This window comes from Panthera uncia, chromosome B1 (genome assembly GCF_023721935.1).
Source record: "Panthera uncia isolate 11264 chromosome B1, Puncia_PCG_1.0, whole genome shotgun sequence".
Lineage (NCBI taxonomy): Eukaryota > Metazoa > Chordata > Mammalia > Carnivora > Felidae > Panthera > Panthera uncia.
The window spans coordinates 157,221,221-157,240,199 of NC_064811.1; the positions used below are offsets into that span (position 1 = coordinate 157,221,221).

At 45.8% G+C, this 18,979-nt stretch overlaps 2 protein-coding genes and 1 long non-coding RNA gene across 5 annotated transcripts in view; 2 read left to right on the top strand and 1 right to left on the bottom strand.

Annotated features, from left to right (window-relative positions):
* The window catches only part of ASH2L (ASH2 like, histone lysine methyltransferase complex subunit), a 31,565-nt gene extending 22,881 nt beyond the window's left edge, over positions 1–8,684 (top strand). For 2 of the 3 annotated variants that reach the window (XM_049631422.1, XM_049631424.1), the window contains exons 11-16: positions 608–775; positions 1,073–1,266; positions 5,543–5,635; positions 6,941–7,039; positions 7,796–7,855; positions 7,950–8,684. In XM_049631422.1, the coding sequence (XP_049487379.1) occupies positions 608–775; positions 1,073–1,266; positions 5,543–5,635; positions 6,941–7,039; positions 7,796–7,855; positions 7,950–8,057 (722 nt within the window). In that variant the 3' untranslated portion in view covers positions 8,058–8,684. The remainder of the gene's footprint in view (positions 1–607; positions 776–1,072; positions 1,267–5,542; positions 5,636–6,940; positions 7,040–7,795; positions 7,856–7,949) is intronic. The other variant, XM_049631423.1, reaches the window with a different exon arrangement.
* Positions 8,685–11,197: 2,513 nt separating this feature from the next.
* Positions 11,198–16,347, bottom strand: STAR (steroidogenic acute regulatory protein). The gene is made up of 7 exons (XM_049631425.1): positions 16,125–16,347; positions 14,662–14,775; positions 14,206–14,333; positions 13,409–13,567; positions 13,089–13,273; positions 12,426–12,519; positions 11,198–11,931 (listed from the first exon to the last, which is right to left on the bottom strand). The coding sequence occupies exons 1-7, from the start codon at positions 16,186–16,188 to the stop codon at positions 11,818–11,820; spliced, it is 858 nt and encodes a 285-aa protein (XP_049487382.1). The 5' UTR covers positions 16,189–16,347; the 3' UTR covers positions 11,198–11,817.
* On the top strand, positions 11,908–13,771 carry LOC125923274 (uncharacterized). Its single transcript, XR_007457981.1, has 2 exons — positions 11,908–12,367; positions 13,271–13,771. It is a non-coding gene; the product is annotated as an uncharacterized LOC125923274 (long non-coding RNA).
* Positions 16,348–18,979: the final 2,632 nt, after the last annotated feature.

The window sequence follows — 18,979 nt, forward strand, 5'->3', positions numbered from 1 at the left end:
CCCATGCTGGGCCTAAAACTTACTTTAAAAAAAAAAAAAAAAAAAAAGGCGGAAGGGGGCGCCTGAATGGCTCAGTCATTTAAGTGTCTGACTTCTGCTCAGATCATGATCTAACAGTTCATGGTTCGAGCCCCACTTTGGGCTCTGTGCTGACAGGTCAGAGCGTAGAGCCTGCTTCAGATTGTATGTCTCCCTCTCTCTCTGCCCCTCCCCTGCTCCGGCTCTGTCTCTCTCTGTCTCTCAAAAATTAATACATATTATTTTTAAAAAGGGGTGTGGTTTATACAAATCAGGATCCAAGCACATTACAGTTGGTTTGTTATATTTTAGGGAATAGACAGCATAATTAACTCTTAACCTGTTATCTCAAATATCACGTTTAATAGAAACTAGGTTATCTGACCACTTAACTTCCGTTTTCTTCCTCTCTCCTTCGGCCGTATCTTAATATTGAGATTTTGAACCTCCTGAACTTGAGAGCCCTGATCTGGTATTTCTGATTTTTTACTTTGTTTCACTGGAGTGTAGGAGACTCCGGTTTTTGTGGCAATCGTCTCTAAGTGCCTCCAGTAAGATGCAGGCCTTTGTTTCCATCTCCACACTGCAGCTCCCCAGTTAAAGATCTCTGATGACCGGCTGACAGTGGTTGGAGAGAAGGGCTACTCCATGGTCCGGGCTTCTCATGGGGTACGGAAGGGTGCCTGGTACTTTGAAATTACAGTGGATGAGATGCCGCCTGACACTGCTGCCAGACTGGGTTGGTCCCAGCCCTTAGGTGAGTGGGAGCAATCATGAGGACATCACAGCAGGCGGAAAGGTATAGACCATGTGGTTGTGCTTCATGGCTTTTCGGCTTATTGGATTATGGGCATAAAATTCACTTCCTAAAGGATAAGGTGGTTTGCATTTCCTAGAAATATTTTTATAACTCTTTACTTGTGAGAAATAGTTTGTCAGGAATTTTGCAAAACCGACCAAAAAATACAGTGAAAAGGAGTAGAAATTTTTCTTTTAGCAAACCAGAGTCAATTTGCAATCTTGTGACTTCCTGTACATCTCTTTATTGGGACAGGTAACCTCCAAGCTCCCTTAGGTTATGATAAATTTAGCTATTCGTGGAGGAGCAAAAAGGGAACCAAATTCCACCAGTCAATTGGCAAACACTACTCTTCTGGCTATGGACAGGGAGACGTCCTGGGATTCTATATCAATCTTCCTGAAGATACAGAGACAGCCAAGTCACTGCCCGATACTTATAAAGATAAGGTGAGTTTGTATCCCTGAGAGATTCCTGGGTTTGAAGACCTGTGGCAACCAACATATTCCTGCACCTGTGGCCTGAGTGTTCTCTTGTAATGCTGACCTAGCATTCACACTTTCTTCCAAGATTTCATTTTGAAAGTTTTTAGATGTAACAAAGTTGAAAGAATTTTAAAGTCTGTGTCCAAATACCAATCACCTAGATTCTACCTTAACCTGTTATCTGTTCATTCTTCCATCCATCCATCCATCCATCCATCCATCCATCTTGTTTTAATGCACTTCAGAAAATATTACAGCCATCAACATACCTCACCAGCGGGGGGGAGGGGGGAGGGGGCGCCTGGGTGCCTCAGTCAGTTAAACATCCAGTTCTTGATTTCAGCTCAGGTCATGATCTCACAGTTTGTGGGCTCTATGCTGAGTGTGGAGCCTGCTTGGGATTCTCTCTCTCTGCCCCTCCCCCACTCACACATGCTTGTGTGTGTGCGTGCACGCTCTCTCTCAAAATAAATGAACTTTAAAAATATGTATACATCACCTGCGCCCAAGTACAAGATACATATCATTAGCTAGAGTTCAACCTTTATTTATTTATTTATTTTGATACAAAATTTACATAAAATGAAATGTATAAGTTTTAAATGTATATTCACTGAGTTTTGAGTTTGGCCCAAACTCCTAAGGAGACACTAGAATCTTATCACCCCAAGAAGTTCCCTCATCCTCTTTCCCAGTCAGTCCCAACTGCCATCCCTACAGAGCCAACCATTCTTGAAATGTTTTTCCCTATCATAATTCTATTCCATTAGTTTTGTTTGTTCTTAAACTTATTTTATAAATGGAACCATGCAGTACATAATCTTTAGGGTTTTGGGATTTTTTGTGATTGTTGTTTTAAATGTTTATTTTGTGAGAGAGAGCATGTGAGGAAGGGGCATTATCTATTTTCCCATTTTTTCTAGGTTTATTGATTATAGTTGGCATATAATTATCCATTTTCCTATTTTTAGAAAATTTTTAAATTCCATTATAATTAGCATACAGTGTTACATTTGTTTTAAGTGTGTAATATAGTAATTAAAAAATTCCATACAGGGGAGCCTGGGTGGCTCAGTCAGTTAAGTGTCCGACTTCAGCTCAGGTCATGATCTCGTGGCTCATGGGTTTGAGCCCCACGTCAGGCTCTGCACTGACCCTGCGGAGCCTACCTGGGATTCTCTCTTTCTCCCTCTCTCTCTGCCCCTCCCTAGTTTGCCCACACTTTTTCTGTCTCAAAATAAATAAATAAACTTAAAAAAAAAAAAAAAGAAAGAAAAATTCAATATATTATTTAGTGCTCATCATGATAAGTATACTCTTAATCCCCTTCACATGTTCCTTTTTTTTGTTTTTTTATTTTTTGTTTTCCCCCTTCACATATTTCACACATTCCTCCCCCACCCCCACCTCTGGTAACCACCAGTTCTCTAGAGTTAAGAGTCTTTTTTTGTGTTTGTCTCTTTTCTTCTTTGTTCATTTGTTTTGTGTCTTAGATTCCACATATGAGTGAAATCATACGGTATTTGTCTTTCTCTGACTGATTACTTTCACTTAGCATTATACCCTCTAGATCCATCCATGTTGTTGCAAATGGCAGGATTTTATTTTTTATGACTAATATCCCATTGTATGTATATACCATATCTCCTTTATCCATTCATCTATAGATGGATACTTGGGTTACTTCCATAATTTGGCTATTGTAAATAATGCTTCACTAAATATAAGTGTTCATGTATCTTTTGAAAATATCCAGTAATGGGATTACTGGATTGTATGGTTCCATTTTCCTATTGATGGACACTTGGACTGTTTCAAGTTTGGGGCTATTATGAATTAAGTTGCGATGTACATTCTTGTACAAATGTCTTTGTAAACATGTTTTCATTTCTTTGGGTCAAAGGGTAGTTATAGATTTAGTTTTAGAAGAAATTGACAGACTTTCCATTCCCACCTGTGATGTAAGGTCATTTTAGTTGCTTCACATCCTTGTCACCATTTGTTGTTTGCCAACTTAATTGTAGCCATTTTGATGGGTGCCTAGTATAGTGTCCCATTATGGTTTAAATTAGCGTTTCTTTGATGACTAATGCTGGTGAGCAGGTTGTCATGTGCTACTAGCCATTCATCTATTTTCTTTTGTAAAGTTTCTTTTCAAATATTTTGCCTTTTTAAAAAGAATCAGGTTGTTTATCTTTTTTTATAGAGTTGTGGAGTTTTTTTAAATATATTCTGGATTACGGTCCTTGGTTAAAAATTATTTTTGGGGGCTCCTGGGTGGCTCAGTCAGTTGAGCATCCAACGTCAGCTCAGGTCATGATCTCACGGTTCCTGAGTTTGAGCCCCATATCCAGCTCGCTGCTGTCAGCACAGAGCCCACTTCAGATCAATCCTCTGTCCCCTTCTCCCTCTGCCCCTCCCCTGCTCACTCTCTCTCAAGAACGAATACACATTACAAAAAATGACTTTTTAAAAAATTTTTTTCTCCTAGTCTGTGACTTGTTTATTCATTTTCTTAATGGTGTCTTCTGATGAACTGACATTTTTAATTTTTATGAAATCTGTCAAATTTTTTTTATAGTTCTATTGCTTTCTATAAGTTAACAATTCTTTGCCTACTCCCCACTCATGAAGATAGTCCATGTTTTCCCTTGAAAACATGGTTTTAGCTTTTACATTTAGATCTTTGATTCACCACGAATTACTTTTTGTATATGGTGTAAAGTAGAGATGAAGCTTAATTTTTTTTCCACATGGATGGGTGTGGTTTTTTTTTTAATTTTTTTTAAATTTTCTTATTTATTTTTGAGAGAGAGCAAACAGAGGAGGGACAGAGAGAGAGACACAAACTGAAGCAGGCTCCAGGCTCTGAGCTGTCCACACAGAGGCTGATGTGGGGCTCAAACCCACATCATGAGTTCATGAGAACCATGAGATCATGACCTGAGCCGAAGTTGGACGCCCAACCGACTGAGCCACCCAGGTGCCTCATATGGGCATCAGTTTTTGAAAATTTTTTCTCTCAATTCTTTGGTGCCCTTTGTGAAAATCAGATGACTTTTTGGGGTCTTGCTTTGCCCTTTTTTTTTTTTAATTTTTTAATGTTTGTTCATTTTTGAGACAGAGACAGAGATCAGAGTGTGAGTGGGGGGTGGGGGGGGCAGAGAGAGAGGGAGGGCAGAATCTGAAGCAGGCTCCAGGCTCTGAGCTGTCAGCACAGAGCCTGATGTGGGGCTCAAACCCATGAACTGTGAGATCATCACTTGAGCCAAAGTCAGTCACTTAACCAACTGAGCCACCCAGGTGCCCTGAATCAGATGGTTTTATAAGTAGAATGCAGACGTTTAGCTTTTGGGCTTTCTAGTCCATTGATCTATTTGTTGATCTTTATGCCAGTACCACACTGTCTTAATTATTGTAGTTTTAGAGTCAGTCTTTAAATTGGGTAGTATCAGTCCTTTTTGCTTCTTTGTGTTTTTGTCTGATGTGAGGTTTTTTGTTTGATTTTAATTTTGAAGATAATAATATATGCCTAGACATTCTGGAAGGATACAAGGCCACTGGAGCAGAGATCCCTTTTGGCAAAGAGAAACTAAGTGTTGAGGGACATGGGGAGAGGTAGAGAAATTTCATGTTCTTGTATATCTCTTGAATTTTTTTTTTTACTATGCTTAATATATGTATGTGCTAGAGATTAAAATTTTTAAAAGTTAATGTCATATATTTCCCTGGGAGTGAATAGTTAGGCTCTTGGGAACCAGCAAGGAGGGGGTGACCCAGAGGCCCACCTATAGGAGAAGCAGGTAGGGAACTAGGAGGGAAGGAATTGGCCCTAAAAAAATGTTTTTATAGAATAGGAGATTTTAGGCCCAGTAAGGTTGTCATTTCTTTCACTGAGATTACCGAGGGGGAAAAAAAACTGAATTATTTTTAACTTAATGGGTATTTTTGTTGTGATGAAAGTATATATATATGTGTATGTATTTCCTCACAAATCTTAGAAAATGTCTTTTTTTGAAAATGTTTAGCAAGTATGTGCCATCTGGTATTTTTTAAGAAGCACATAGTTGTTTAAAATCTAGCAAAGCTAACCCTGCATAGATTTTTAATTTCTGTTGCAAAACACAAGGACTCAGTGCTACTTGTCTGAAATTGCCTTTTTTTTTTTTAATTTCATGATGATGTAGCTGATGCTTCAATGTTCCCTTTTTTTCCCTTTCCTTCTTTCTTGGTTTTCAAGGCTTTGATAAAGTTCAAGAGTTATTTGTATTTTGAGGAAAAAGACTTTGTGGATAAAGCAGAGAAGAGCCTAAAGCAGACCCCCCATAGTGAGGTGAGTCGGTGAGTCATGATCATAAAAATGTCAGAACTAGAAAACTTTGAAGATTGGGACCAGGCTCCTAATTATAAAAGTGAGGAAAGTGAGGCCCAAAGAGGACTGAAGGGGTATGTGCTATGAGAGCTCGCCAGCCACAGAGCAAGCTCCCTCTCCTGCCTGCTGTGATTGTGGGACCAGATCGCTCTTCCTGTGTCACCATCCCACTTTCAGAGAGATGATCGGTGTTCTTCTAGGGACAGTCTCCAGTGCAAAGGGTAAAAGCAGCAGCCTAATAAGGAAATCCATATGCGATTGAGGAAGCAAGGCAGAGATATTTCTTCTGCTCAGGAAGTATCAAGTACAGAGGGAGGAACACTGAATAGAAGAGGAGGGGACCTTGCTCTGTGACCCAGAGGCAGCAGGAGCTGTAATGGCTTAGTTAGTTCCTCTAGAACTTTCTCTACTTCCCCTTTCCAAGGTTGTTGGCCAAAGTCGTACCATAAATACAGTCTGGCCCAAAATAGGAGAAGGGGTGGAAGAAAATTTTGAGCTGGAAACACTGTTCCCTAAAAATGCTGTGATCGCTGTCTAGGACAGTAATAGATGCTAATGTAGGAGAAAATAAAGTAGGCTTCCAGTTGTTTTTAGGGGAGAAAATAGTAAAGGGAAACAGTTAATGGACCTAGGATGATACAGCCAGAAAATCCAGCCCAGGAGAAGACAGCTCTTGCTGGGAAGAACAGGCAGAGAAAGTTACTTGAGAAAAGGGGGTCTTTTCTGAAGTCCATATGTGATTTGGACTAAGATTGATTAAGAGAGGATATTCAGAGTAATTTCCAGACAGAAAGGACAAAGAAAATGAGGATTCAGAAACTTAGAGGATCTGAAGAGATTTTCAAAGTAGAAATGCAGAAGTGAGAATCTGATGCAAGGGAAGGGATCAAATAAATAAGCTTAAGTAGGTACGGTTCTGAGGAATCGGCAGAAGACCAGTTTGTTTTTTATACAGATAGTATAACGAATAATAGAAAGAATGCTTTGGTACAGGTAATGTAGGAATTCCGAAGCAAATAAACCTAAAGACCACCATTTACATGGTGCATATAAATATGCTCTGAAAAAGCTGAAGATCAGCTACATTGGTGCATGTAAATACGCCCTAAAAATGTAAGAAGACGTTATTACACCAGCTGTATGCTCTTCTGAGAAGACATCATTACCAGCGTGGTGGCAGTGCTTGTAAAGGGTTCTCCAAGGAAGTTCTTCAGTTTCCTTGTTCTGTTGTTAAATTCTGAAGTAAAACTGTCGTTTTTGTTTCAGATAATATTTTATAAAAACGGTGTCAATCAAGGTGTGGCCTACAAAGATATTTTTGAAGGGGTTTACTTTCCGGCCATCTCACTGTATAAGAGTTGCACGGTATGTATCGTCTGTTCGTCCTGTGAACAGAACTTGAGGGAAATAGGTGAATGGTTGTGATGGATGACCATTGATGTGAATTCTAGAAAGAAATCTGAGTAGCCTAAGAGTGAGATGGGAATGCGTTCCTGTTGTTACTGTTTGTTCCAAAAACAGTTGGGTGTCTTAGGAAGTATTTGCTTGGATAGTTAAAAGATTGTGCAACTAGTGTGCTCCATACTTTGACTTTGAATGTGCTGTACGGTAAATGTCATTGTTCAATGTAAAGGATGTGAAGTATATGCATGCAGAAGTCAGCTTGGTGTTATATGTCATGATAACCCACCATCATTGGTTAGTAAGTGTTGCTTATACCAATCTTTTTTTTAACACGATAAGTATTATGAAGGGTACTATGAAGGGGACTATCATCAGATCCTATTGTGGGGTTTTTTTGTTGTCTGTTTTAAGTGATTTGAAAAGGTAATATCTGGAAATTTACATATACTTTTAGTCTGTCAGTAACCACCACTGGAGTAAGATAAGGAAATCTTCAGGTAATAAACAGAAATCAACAAAAGTCTATTTTATTTACCTAATTTTTGATGGACATTAGGGTGTTGACCACTTTTAGCACTGGTAATCTATATCATTAGTTCCACTTATACCCTGAATATCATAGCTACATTTAAAAATAAAAAGTTCCCAGGTCACATTAAGCTTTTTTTCACTATTTTCCTCTGTTTTCTCCTGTCTGCTTGAATTGATCTATCCCAGGTTTCCATTAACTTTGGACCGTGCTTCAAGTATCCTCCAAAGGATCTCACTTACCGCCCTGTGAGTAACATTCACAGTGCATCCTCAGTATCTCTGCTCCTTCTTGCCATAGTTATTCTGATCACCTCCTTTCTGTTTCTTGTTCCTCCCACAGATGAGTGACATGGGCTGGGGCGCTGTGGTAGAACATACTCTGGCTGATGTCTTATATCATGTGGAAACAGAAGTGGATGGGAGGCGGAGTCCTCCATGGGAACCGTGACCAGGTCCCTCTTTCTTTGCAGACATGGACTTGCTGGGGAATAAATTGGGGAGGGAGGCCTGTTTTTGTTTTTTGAACTGTTGCAAACATTCTCCCAAAGATACCGCAGGACACAGCCTGTGCTGTTAGCAAATTAAAAGTGTGGGTGAGACTGGGAGACTCCCTGCTTTTCAACACTCTCCCCACTTCTGGTGACTGCTTCTATTTTGTGTGCCATATGCCAACAGCTGCTGACCCCAGGATCCTTTGTGCCCCCTGTGAAACTGGTGCTGTACCACGTATCCCTCCGACCAGGACTAGTTACCTTATTGTATTTTCTAAGGAGTGAATAATCTCGTCTAAGGCACTGACTTATTTAAAGACCTCTCCTTTTGTGGCATTGACTCCATCCCATCGTTTTCCAAGGAAGTAGTAGGCCTGTTTCTGAGAACAGCTGAAATCAGTGGCTGTACATTCCAGATCTAAAAGGTCTTTCCTTTTGGTATGGGTTTTTATTCCTTTTGAAATATTTTTGAACACTGGGGTCTCTGAAACTACTAGGTCTCTAGAACTGTAATTGTAAAAAGAACTTGCTTGCAGCTTTAACAATTAGAAACTCTTCCCAAATAAAACCTGTCTTCAAGTGTGTGTGGCACTCTGCTTCCCTTTCGGGGTGGGTTCCTCTTGGTGACGGGGGTAGCGATGTGGGCAGTGAGGAAGGGAGCCAGCACAGTGGGAGGGAGGCGGGTTTCTGACTCTATCCCAACCCCTCTTCTCCTGCTTCCATCCTCTCTAGCCAGCTCAGCCACCCTTTTTCTCCAGTGGAAGTCACCTCAAAGAGATGAACAAGAGTTTAAAAGGGTTAATGGTGTCCCTCCAGCATTTCCCTTTGAACGTGTATGCTAATGTGTGCACGTTGTTTTCTTGCCTTACTTACCTTCCTTCCAAGTACGTGACGATTCAGAATACTAAAAACTGGAATGTAAGAACGAGCCTTCCCTTGAGCTCCCTTATGGCTTCCCTGTCCCCCTTTTTAATACGTCAGTGACAACGCAGCCTCCCAGGAATTTCACAAATTTCATGTGACTATAGGTACCTTAACTTGGTAGCTTTGACTAATAGATTTGTCTCCTAATGAACCATCCAGGCTATTTTGGCCATTCCACATCTCTTAACAGGAAACCTAACAGAATCAGTGTGATTGTAGGCTGAAGGCTCAGCCTGTCACCGCTGGACACCCATTCATTCGTGGCCGGTCTTAGAGGGCAGACTTGGTCATAAAGCTGGACCATCAGAGTTTGAAGAACTCTAAGAGAATGAGGGTAGTGTTCTGTAGAGGAAGCTGGAGGTAAATTCTTTGTAACATAAATTACCACGTATTTTATTACTTGTACACCCACTCTCCATTTGATAAAATTTCTGTACATTGGATCTTCATAAATCAGGTTACAGAAATTATGATGTTGCCTATTTATATTTCATATTCAAAAGTGTGTGTGTGTGTGTGTGTGTGTGTGTGTGTGTGTGTGTGTTTTGAGAAGGTTCATTTGAAGGACTCACAGAATACCCACTCTCCATGGAGTCCTCTATAAAATGGTGTCAGTGAGCATATCATCACTGACCACTTACTTTATTCCAACATAAAATTAAACAAGTGGGGAAGTGGCTCCCAGTCCCCTCAAAGACACAGTTGCACGGTTTGGAGAAGGCAAATTTTAACTGAGCTCCAAACGGTGGTATGCAGCAAGAAAGCCCATTTCCTTGCTTCCAGCCTGCTCTTTTTTGAAATCAGTGTGTATCACTTTACACATCTTTAGATGGTCATTTTCCCTTACTTAGCTGGGGGTGGAGGATAGTCTGTTCTAGAAATACTTTCTACAGCTCTGAGGCTCCCTGGTAAATAATAATTTGGTCTGTGCTAAAAAATAGACTACTCTATGAGATAAGAATAAATAAGAAGAAACACTTCTACCAGATATAAAATTTCAGTACCTCCATAAATATGAGCATTCCCATGACTGCTAACCTGTTTAGTTAACAAGCCGGGGCTCTGTTTCTGGACGGTTTAAATCATCAGTGCTGTTATAACTAGAATGGAAAAGTTTCAAGTGGTAATGGCTGGCTTTTCATCCTACTCGCACTTCTTAGCAAAGTAATCCCACCCCAATCTATGTTTTGAAAGCATAAATTCTCTGAATCTTGAAAGGGGAATTTGCTCTCACCATATTCCCTCTTTTGGCCTTCTCTCAAAATAGTAAAACAGTGACCTGTTAAAAGCCGTGAAATTGGCAGCCCTGAGCCAAGCTGGAAGCAGATGTAATTGAGTGAACTGAAGATTCAGTTTCCAAGGCACATGGGTGGCTCGGTAGGTAAAGTGTCCAACTTCAGTTCAGGTCATGATCTTGCAGTCTGTGAGTTCGAGGCCAGTGTCAGGCTCTGCCCTGACAGTGTGGAACCGGCTTGGGAGTCTCCCTCTCTCTCTCTGCCCCTGTCTCTCTCTCTCTCTCTCTCTCTCTCTCTCTCTCTCTCTCTCTCTCAGAATAAATAAAAGTAAACCTTACAGATTCAGTTCCCTTGTTAGGTGTCAACATTCACAGAAGGGAAAATAATAAAATTTGTTTTTGTTTATCTTAGTAATATCATTAATTTTCTTCATTTGGTACCATCCTATCTTTTAATTACATAAATAAAAATCCTCAGTCATCACCTTCATCTTGCAATGCCTGTCAGCTACCAGTTCTAGAGTTCTTTTAAGAATTGATTTAGGCTTGGAGCACCTGGGTGGTTCTGTCGGTAAGCATCCGACTATTGATTCCAGCTCAGGTCATGATCTTGGGGTTCGTGAGTTTGAGCCCTACATCAGGCTCTGCGCTGAGCCTGCTTGGGATTCTCTGCCACTCCTGCTCTCTCTCTCTAAATAAACTTTAAAAAATGGAATTAGGCTTGTGCTTATTGTGGAAATTAAGTACTTATGAAAGATTCTGGCAGCAGATTCTAAATAATTGAGTGACCTACGTCCCCAGTAGTTTTTCCTTTTAATGAGCTCGGGGATCTAGTTTAATTAAAATCTTTGTCCAGGGCTCCTTTAGCATGAAGTTGCTATTTACTAGAATGATTTTTTTTTTTTAAGAGTAGAATTTTTAAACAGGTACAGACTGAAGTTTGCGTCTTAGTTACAACTCTTTATTCTGACTGGTGCCCATGGAAGAAATAGGGTAACTAGTTTAATTAGTTGCGTATCTTTTTCAATCAAGAAAACTTAGACTACATTTCTAGAACGCATCTGCTGTGGGGAGTTACTTGGTCTTTGGTGCAGCTCTCTACCTGTTTGGTAGAGGAGCAGAGGGTTGCTGGAGTCCCTTTTGTAAGACCCCCCACACACTGCCTGTGGGGAATGGAGCTCTTGAGCCCCTAAAGTATGAGGTCCCAGTCCTTGTACTTACACCCTCTGCACCCTGTGTCAGCTAGTAGCATTTTATAAAGATGTTTTTAAATAGATGTGTAAGGGCCCAGAAGGAAGTTTTACAAATATTTTGGAGCCCTTAACCTTCATTTCAGAGCTAATCATTGAATAGAGTTAGAAATCTCTTTCTCTTAAAAGCTCTGTCCCCATTTTCTTGGTCCTAAAATTTTGCCAGTCCCAGCATCCTAAATATACTCCAGCCCATTCCACAGTCCCCGGATGAAGAGCTTAAACAGACTTGCAGGCTTCTAGCAGGGATCTCTCTGAAGGGCATGCGAGCCAGTGCGCTAGAAACAGTTGGAAGCAGCAGGCTGGTCCTTAACACCTGGCGTCAGGAGCGGGGCTGGACTCCAGGTGCTTGCGCAGGTGGTTGGCAAAGTCCACCTGGGTCTGTGATAAGACCTGGTTGATGATCGTCTTTGGCAGCCATCCCTAGAGTAGAAGATAGAAGAATTTGGCCACCTTGTGGGTGATGTTCCCCTGTAGACACCTCTGTACCCTGTCACAAACATGGATTGCTTGGGGCTTGGTCTTCCAGCTCTGTTTATAGGTGTGACCTTGGAGTTGACCCGGGAGGACTGCCCTACTGCCCTGCTGTGTCATGACCATGTAAGAACAGTCAATTGTGTCAAGACAAAGGTCAATTGTGTGACCCTGAGCTAGCAACCATATCTTTGGGGGCCTAAGTTTCCTTCTTTCCAAACGGGCAACTACAGAGTTGAAATTTGATATGAGGTAAAAGGGAGCTATTGTAGTCTGTGGAGATGATGGAATAGCAGGCCAATACTCAAGCCTCGTCCTTCTCCCAACAGTCTGTCTCTCAAAATGGAGGAGGGTTTTTCCTGTTCTTGCAGGATCACGTGGGAGGGTAAGAGTCAGTTTTTCTCCCCACCCCCTACCCACTAGCCACCTCTTGTGCCCCTCACCTTGAGGTCAATACTGAGCAGCCACGTGAGTTTGGTCTTCGAGGGACTTCCAGCCAGGGGACGGAGCACCATGCAAGTGGGACCATGCTCTCCTCTGGCAAATGGAGAGCAGTCCAGTCAGGAGGACAAGGCAGAATGCTCTTTTTATGCTGACCAGTTATACGAGCCACACTTCTCTGGTACCTTGTCTTTTCTAAGTCTCAGAACTATTTTGTCAAGGGTGATAAACTTAACAGTTGTCCTGGTTACCAGCTCACCGGAACACATGCTGGTTGGGGCTGGAGCCTGAAGGCCCCATGTGGTCCCTGTGAGTTGCCGGATGCCAGGGAAAGGGTCCCGGGTGATGGGTGCGGCCCCTCACAAACAGCAGCTGTGTTCTAAGCAGTATGGCTTGCATTTCAGTCGCCAGGATGGCCAGACCTGAGCGTACCAGCTAAACCTCAGCCCTACCTCATGTTTTAGAAAGTTATTAAGGTTCTTAAACTTTCTAGGAAGGTTGGTTAGGGCCGAACTTGTCTTCCTCCATATTCCTGTGCAAAAGACAGTTGAAGGTAGGGACCAAGGACTGGTTTCTTGGAGCCGAGGATTCATCACACCCTTGCCGGGCACGTGCCCACAAGCCTGCGTGAGGGAAGAGAGGTTTTGGGCGACTGCCAGTATTACCTGATGATGCCTTTCTGCTCGGGCATCTCACCGAAACATGTGGCCGTGCCAGCCAGCACGCAGGTGGAGCCTCGGCGCTTAGTGCAGCGCACACTCACGAAGTCCCGGGGCCCCACGAGGTTTCCTGCTGATTCTGCAGCCAACTCGTGGGTGATGACTGTATCTTTTCCAATCTTCTGCAGGACCTAGCGGGCCACGGGGAGCCAGATCATTAGCCAGTGCTGGGGCTAAGTCACCACCCACAGCTTGCAACCTTTTTGGCACACCTTTCAGACTGGGCTCCCATGGGTTCCTGCCACCCACACCTGGACTCTCCTCACCTTAATCTCCTTGACGTTCGGGTTCCACTCTCCCATCGCTTCCATGTGCTCCACAAGCTCTTCATAAAGCCTCTCCATGGGCTGGTCCACCACCACCTCCAACCGGAACACCTTGCCCATATCTGGGACCACTTTACTCAGTACTGTGTCCCCATTTGCCTGTCAGGGAGAAAAAAAGGAGCTTCAGGATAAAGTTTACAGAAAAATATTCCTAGGCAGGAATATGACAAGGACAGGCAAGGCAGGAAGGGGAACAGCACAAAGAACTCTAAGCATGAGGAAGCCTAAAATTACTTCTTCTAAGACAGTTGGTCATCTTTCCCGCCATGAGCCTCATACATCTGCTGAAACCTTGAGCAGTGACCTGCCTGCTTCTGGACCCTTTTTTCTTGGTGGTAAATGTGGGTAGGTCCAACTGAAAAGGTCCCCCTACCTGACCTCAGAAGCTCAAATTTCCTGAGCAAAACAAAACTGGAAGTGGGAAAGTCTGGTCTACAACCAGCTCATTACGTACACACAGTATTGGGTGGGATCTTAAGAATGTTTTCAGTCCTCATTTTACACCAGAAAGATGTAGAGACCCTTAGGGCACTGCTGGGCCTCGATCCCGGATTTCCTGACTCCCAAACTAGTGTCTGCTAACTCAGAACTTGGGAGAAGGAGAGGGTTTACTTGAACTCTGGACACTAGGCAGCATGTAAGTTAAAACCACTTGCTGCGTGAGGCGGGAATTGTGAGAATGGCCTTGAGGATGGCAATGGAACAGTGAGGCACGGGGGTTCCAGGCCCACCCTCACCTGCTGGTTCTCCTTCTTCCAGCCCTCCCGGCTGCTGAGGATGCCCAGGGCCTTCTGCATGGCCTCCTCTCCCTGCTGGATATAGGCCAGCTCCTGGTCACTGTAGAGAGTGTCTTCCAGCTGAGAACCTGGATACACAGCCCAGGAGAGACCGAGCTTGCTTCCATTTCCTTAGCCTATCCCCCGCCCCCACCTGCCACCCGTGCTTCCATCCTTTGAGTCTGGATCTGCTCTTTCCTCTGAAGAGCCAAGGCCAAAGTCATAGGGTACGGCCTGCAGGTGAAGTTAGACACACAGCTACAGCCGACAGGGGGTCTGCAGAGCCTTGCACCCCAGTCCCACCCCCTCAAAGTGAAAAAGGCCAGCTGAGGGCTAGTTAGGGGGAGGTGGGTCGTGCACAGAGCAATGTACACAAGCTCCTGCCACTGGCACAAGCCCAGAAGCATCAGCACTCACCAAGCAGAGAACTCCGACGCCGAGCCTGGTTAATCCATGCACCCGGGGTCGGGCCCCCTAGTGCCCTCCGGTTCAGCTCCTGGCCGATGGCCAGCACGGCTTGGTGCCTCAGCCCTGCAGAGAGGAGAGAATATTGTTGCGTAGAACAGAGGAATCCCCTTAGAGCGAGATGGTTCCACCCCTTCGTTTTGCCACAGAGGAGGAAACGCATGGAGGGAGAGGTAACTTGCACAGGAACACAGATCCCTGGTGGGGTCTGAATGAGAGCCAGGCCACCTCCACCCAGTGCTGTCACTCTGTGCCAGGCTGCCTTTGGGCCCAGAGTCGGTCTTCCATCTGGGCTGGCCAGGCCTGGTGCTGCTTGGAGGCAGGGGCTGCACCAGAACCTGCTGCAGTTTCCTTCTTGAAAGGGAAAGAAGCTCTGTTCAAACAAGCAGAAAAATCCTGGCTGTGGAAGGAGAATTCAAGACCCCCAGCCCTTGAGGTCTGTGTAGCTGTCAGCAGCTGGGGTCCTTTGCATGAGTAACTGCTCTGCGTGCCACTGGGGTCTGAGCAAGGGATCTTGTTGATCTGGTGGAACAGCCCTACTGCTGGGCCGGGTCTTCTAAGCACGGCTTCCTTCTAAACAGAACCCAGGGGCGCCTGGGTGGGTGGTTCAGTCCAGTTTGGGTTTTGGCTCAGGTCATGATCTCACAGTTTGTGAGTTTAAGCCCTGCATTGGGATCCACGCTGACAGTGCAGGGCCTGCTTGGGATTCATTCTCTCTCTCTCTCTCTCTCTCTCTCTCTCTGCCTCTCCACTGCTTGCGTGTTCTCTCTCTCTCTCTCTCAAAATAAACTTAAAAAAATAAAATAAACGGAAGCCTGTTCAACCCAGGGTAATTGGAAAGGACTTTAGATTGGTTTGTGTACCCCTCAGTGACTGCAGGGGACTGACTAGGATGGCCCTGGGTCCTGATTAGCTCTACCAAACCAGACTTCGGTACCTGGTTCTGCTTCCTCCTTGTAGGATGGGAACACGACTTCCTGCTGCACCCACTTCCTCTCTCTGCCTTGCTCTTCGGGGCCTTCCCCACTTTCTTTTTTTTCTCCTCTCTTCCCTGCCCATGATGTCTCAGGCCTGCCAACACTGCTCGCTGGCGTCAAGGCTCACTCCCACCTCTGCCACTGTGGCTGTGGCTCTCTTGGTACCCTTAGTGCCAATCCAGGCAAAGTTCAAGAAAGATTGGTGCCCCAGAGAGGACAGCACAAGTGACAGAATCCAGAAGAGACGGAAGCGTCTTCGTATCCAGGCCAACCATTCAGGTGGGAAAAGGGAGGTCCCAGAAGGTGAGAGATTCGCTCACATTCACCCAACAAGAGGCGCAAGTGAGATGAGCGTGGAGTGGCCACCACCACCCCCCCCCACACTGTCCCAGTAACCACATGGCCTCCACGAGGCCAGCCCCTCGCCCCAGAACTCACCCTTCATGTTGCGAACGTGTCTATAGGAGCTACCAGCGCACAGCTTGAACGTCGCTAGGAGCATTGTTTCCAGGCAGCGGGGGACAGGCAGGGTAGCGGTGGTGCTGCTGCCACTGCTGTTGTGGCCTCTGCTCTCGAGGGTGGCTTCTTCCCTCCTTCCCCAGCCGTCAAGGTCTGCCTCTGGGTCCTGCGGCTGTGGCTACGCCCAGCTGCATGTCCCGTGTCTTAAATGCCCCCCAGCTGAAGGCTGTACTTCATCATCAGGAGATAAAAAAGCCATCACTCGCTATGCAAAGGAAAGGGTCAAGGGCAGAGGGATTGCCTCACGCCATGGCTTTGGCCATTTGCGGGGAGTGGGGAGGGGGAGGCGGGTGCACAGAAAGGAGCAGGGAGGTTGGTGCCAGACTCCAGCGGATGGAGCGGGGAGAAAAAGCAGCAGCTGAGGTCAAGGCGGTTTAGAAGAAAGCGTACACCATCCAACTGTGGTTTTCAAAGAGCATGTGAAATGCAGATTTCCGGCCCTTGGCCTCAGAAACTCTAGATCTAACCCGGTCTAGAATTGAGGCTAGAATGCCCGGGTTGCCGCGCAGGTATCCTGTGAACTGCATGCTACTCTTTGAGAACCCCTGCCCTGGTCTGCGACGAAGTCTTTTCCCTTTAAGGTTGAACTTGAGGTTGCTTTCAAGCCAGATTCACCTGGCCAGAGTATTGGGGGCGAGAGAAGCACACTGGCTTGGCCTCTGGCCCAGGGCCTTCTGTGTGAGAGAGTTCTGTGTCCTAGCACTGCTGTCCGGAGGCAGGGAAGGCCTGAACAGTGGGGAGCAGTGGCGGTCCCCACTGGCTCTTGCTGGGTTCCTCACTACAGAAAGATGAAGGGGACAGGACCTGTTCAGGTTGGCCCAGTACCCGGAGCCCCTACAGAACAGGGTCCCACACCTGCCCTGTCAACTCCTCATGGAGAATGGGAAGGGTCCAGTAATCCAGAGGCCCTTGTCCTGGGCTCCTCTCCGAGCGGTGGCTGCCTGGAGGCCCATTTCTCGAGGCCCACTGTGGGCCCTCTTCCCCTGGGAAACCTTCCTTGACCACCTCAACCTTCTGGAATGGTTTGTTCCTCTGAAGCACACCCTGTCACTACCCCAAGAGGGCTCATCATCTCAGGTCCCCTTTTGTATAACAGTTGGTATGTGTTGGCTTGTCTCTTCTGTGGGCCTGTTTCTCCTTGAGGCATGTCCCCTTCCCCGCATCCCCCCCCCTGCCCCCACACTCAGCTCGAGGCGGGGCACAGAGCAGGCTGGTGCTTCTCTGTTGGGCGAACAGTTGCAGGGCCGCAGGGGGGGGTGGGGTGGGGGCGTAGCTATGTCTTTGGCTTAGGAAACGTGCCTGTAGGCTTCGTTTCCAGCCCCTGTGGAGTCGTGGGGAAGACAACACCAAAGGGATGGGCCTTGGCCTCTGGTTCATCTCTGGCCTGGGTGAGGGGTTGAGGGGGACTTAACCTTTCACAGGCTGGAAAGAGGAGGTGCAGAGGGCATGCGGTAGAAGTCGGACACCAGGTACCCAGGCTTCTCCTCTCTGCCTGTACACGTGAGCCCTCATGCACATGTGTACCTCAGTGGAGGTGGTGGGGAGTGGGGAGGGGCTTATTATGGACAGGCGGTGCAGAAAATGTTCAAGGCCCTGCTGTTGCCATCCTGTGGAGAGTTATAGCCACTATGAGAGGGTGCAGCTGGGGGTGGGGGGGAGACTTCGGGACTGAGGCACACAGCTGTTGCTGATGTCAGAAGCTGCCACTGACTCAGGGAGGGGTGCTGGTGGCCTCCCCCAAGGCCAAGGCCCTTTATCCTCCCTCATCCTTTCCAGGACGAATGACTAGTTAACTCTCACTGTCCCTCTGAGCAGTAAGGTGGGGGGACAGGTCTGGAATTACCTCTGGCTCTAGGAGTTGTCTGTGTCTGGCTTTGCTATTTGAGGAGGGCAGAGCCCCCAAGGAAGGAGACCAGGTGGACACAGCAGGCCAGGGAGAGAGGCAGGGCCTGGAGAAGAGAGGACTCTGTTCATTCCTTCAATGCCCCCTTGCTGAGAGTCCACTGTGCAGCCAGTGGTCAGGTGGGGAGCCTGGGGGCTGCAGTGGGGAAAGCACAGGTGTCCTACTCTCGGTCCCAGGCCCGCCTCTCGCTTCGTGATTGCGAGCCACTCACTTCTTCCATCCGGACTCGCTGATCTGTGAAATGGGGATATGTTTCTTTTTCTCTTCCTGGGTGTGACCCAGCTGAAATCAGGTGATACGTCAGGAGGCCACAGAGTAAGTCCAGACTTCTTAGCCCAATCTCTGGGCCCTCCAGCTTCGCACCCTGGCTGTCTTCTCCGGCAGGGCTCAGCAAGTTCCTCAGGGGCCTGCCCTGTGCACACCTTCATGGCCGGGTAGCTCACAGCATCACCTCCCCTCAAAGATCCCCCTTGGGCCCCACTCACTCTGCTCTTTAACTAGAATTCAATACTTTTTCCTTTGGGCCCTCTTGGTAAACGTGTAGCACAGTATCAGTAAGACCATTCTCCCCCACATACACCTTTTTAAAGTTATTTGAGTACTTTTCGCTTCACAGCAAAATTGAGAGGAAGGTACAGAGATTTTTCATGTACCCCCTGTCCCCACACGTGCAGGCCCCCCCTTTTTACATGTCTGTAAGCTCCATAAGGACCTGTAAACTCTAGGAGAATTTGGCTCTTTTGCAGGTTCTTGAATCCCCAGCACTTAGCACAGTACTAGATAATGACGAGATCTTGAATCAATGTTTAATGAATGATTAGAAAGCATAGAGTCTGGTACTTTGTAAATTCTCAATAAATACTGATTTTCT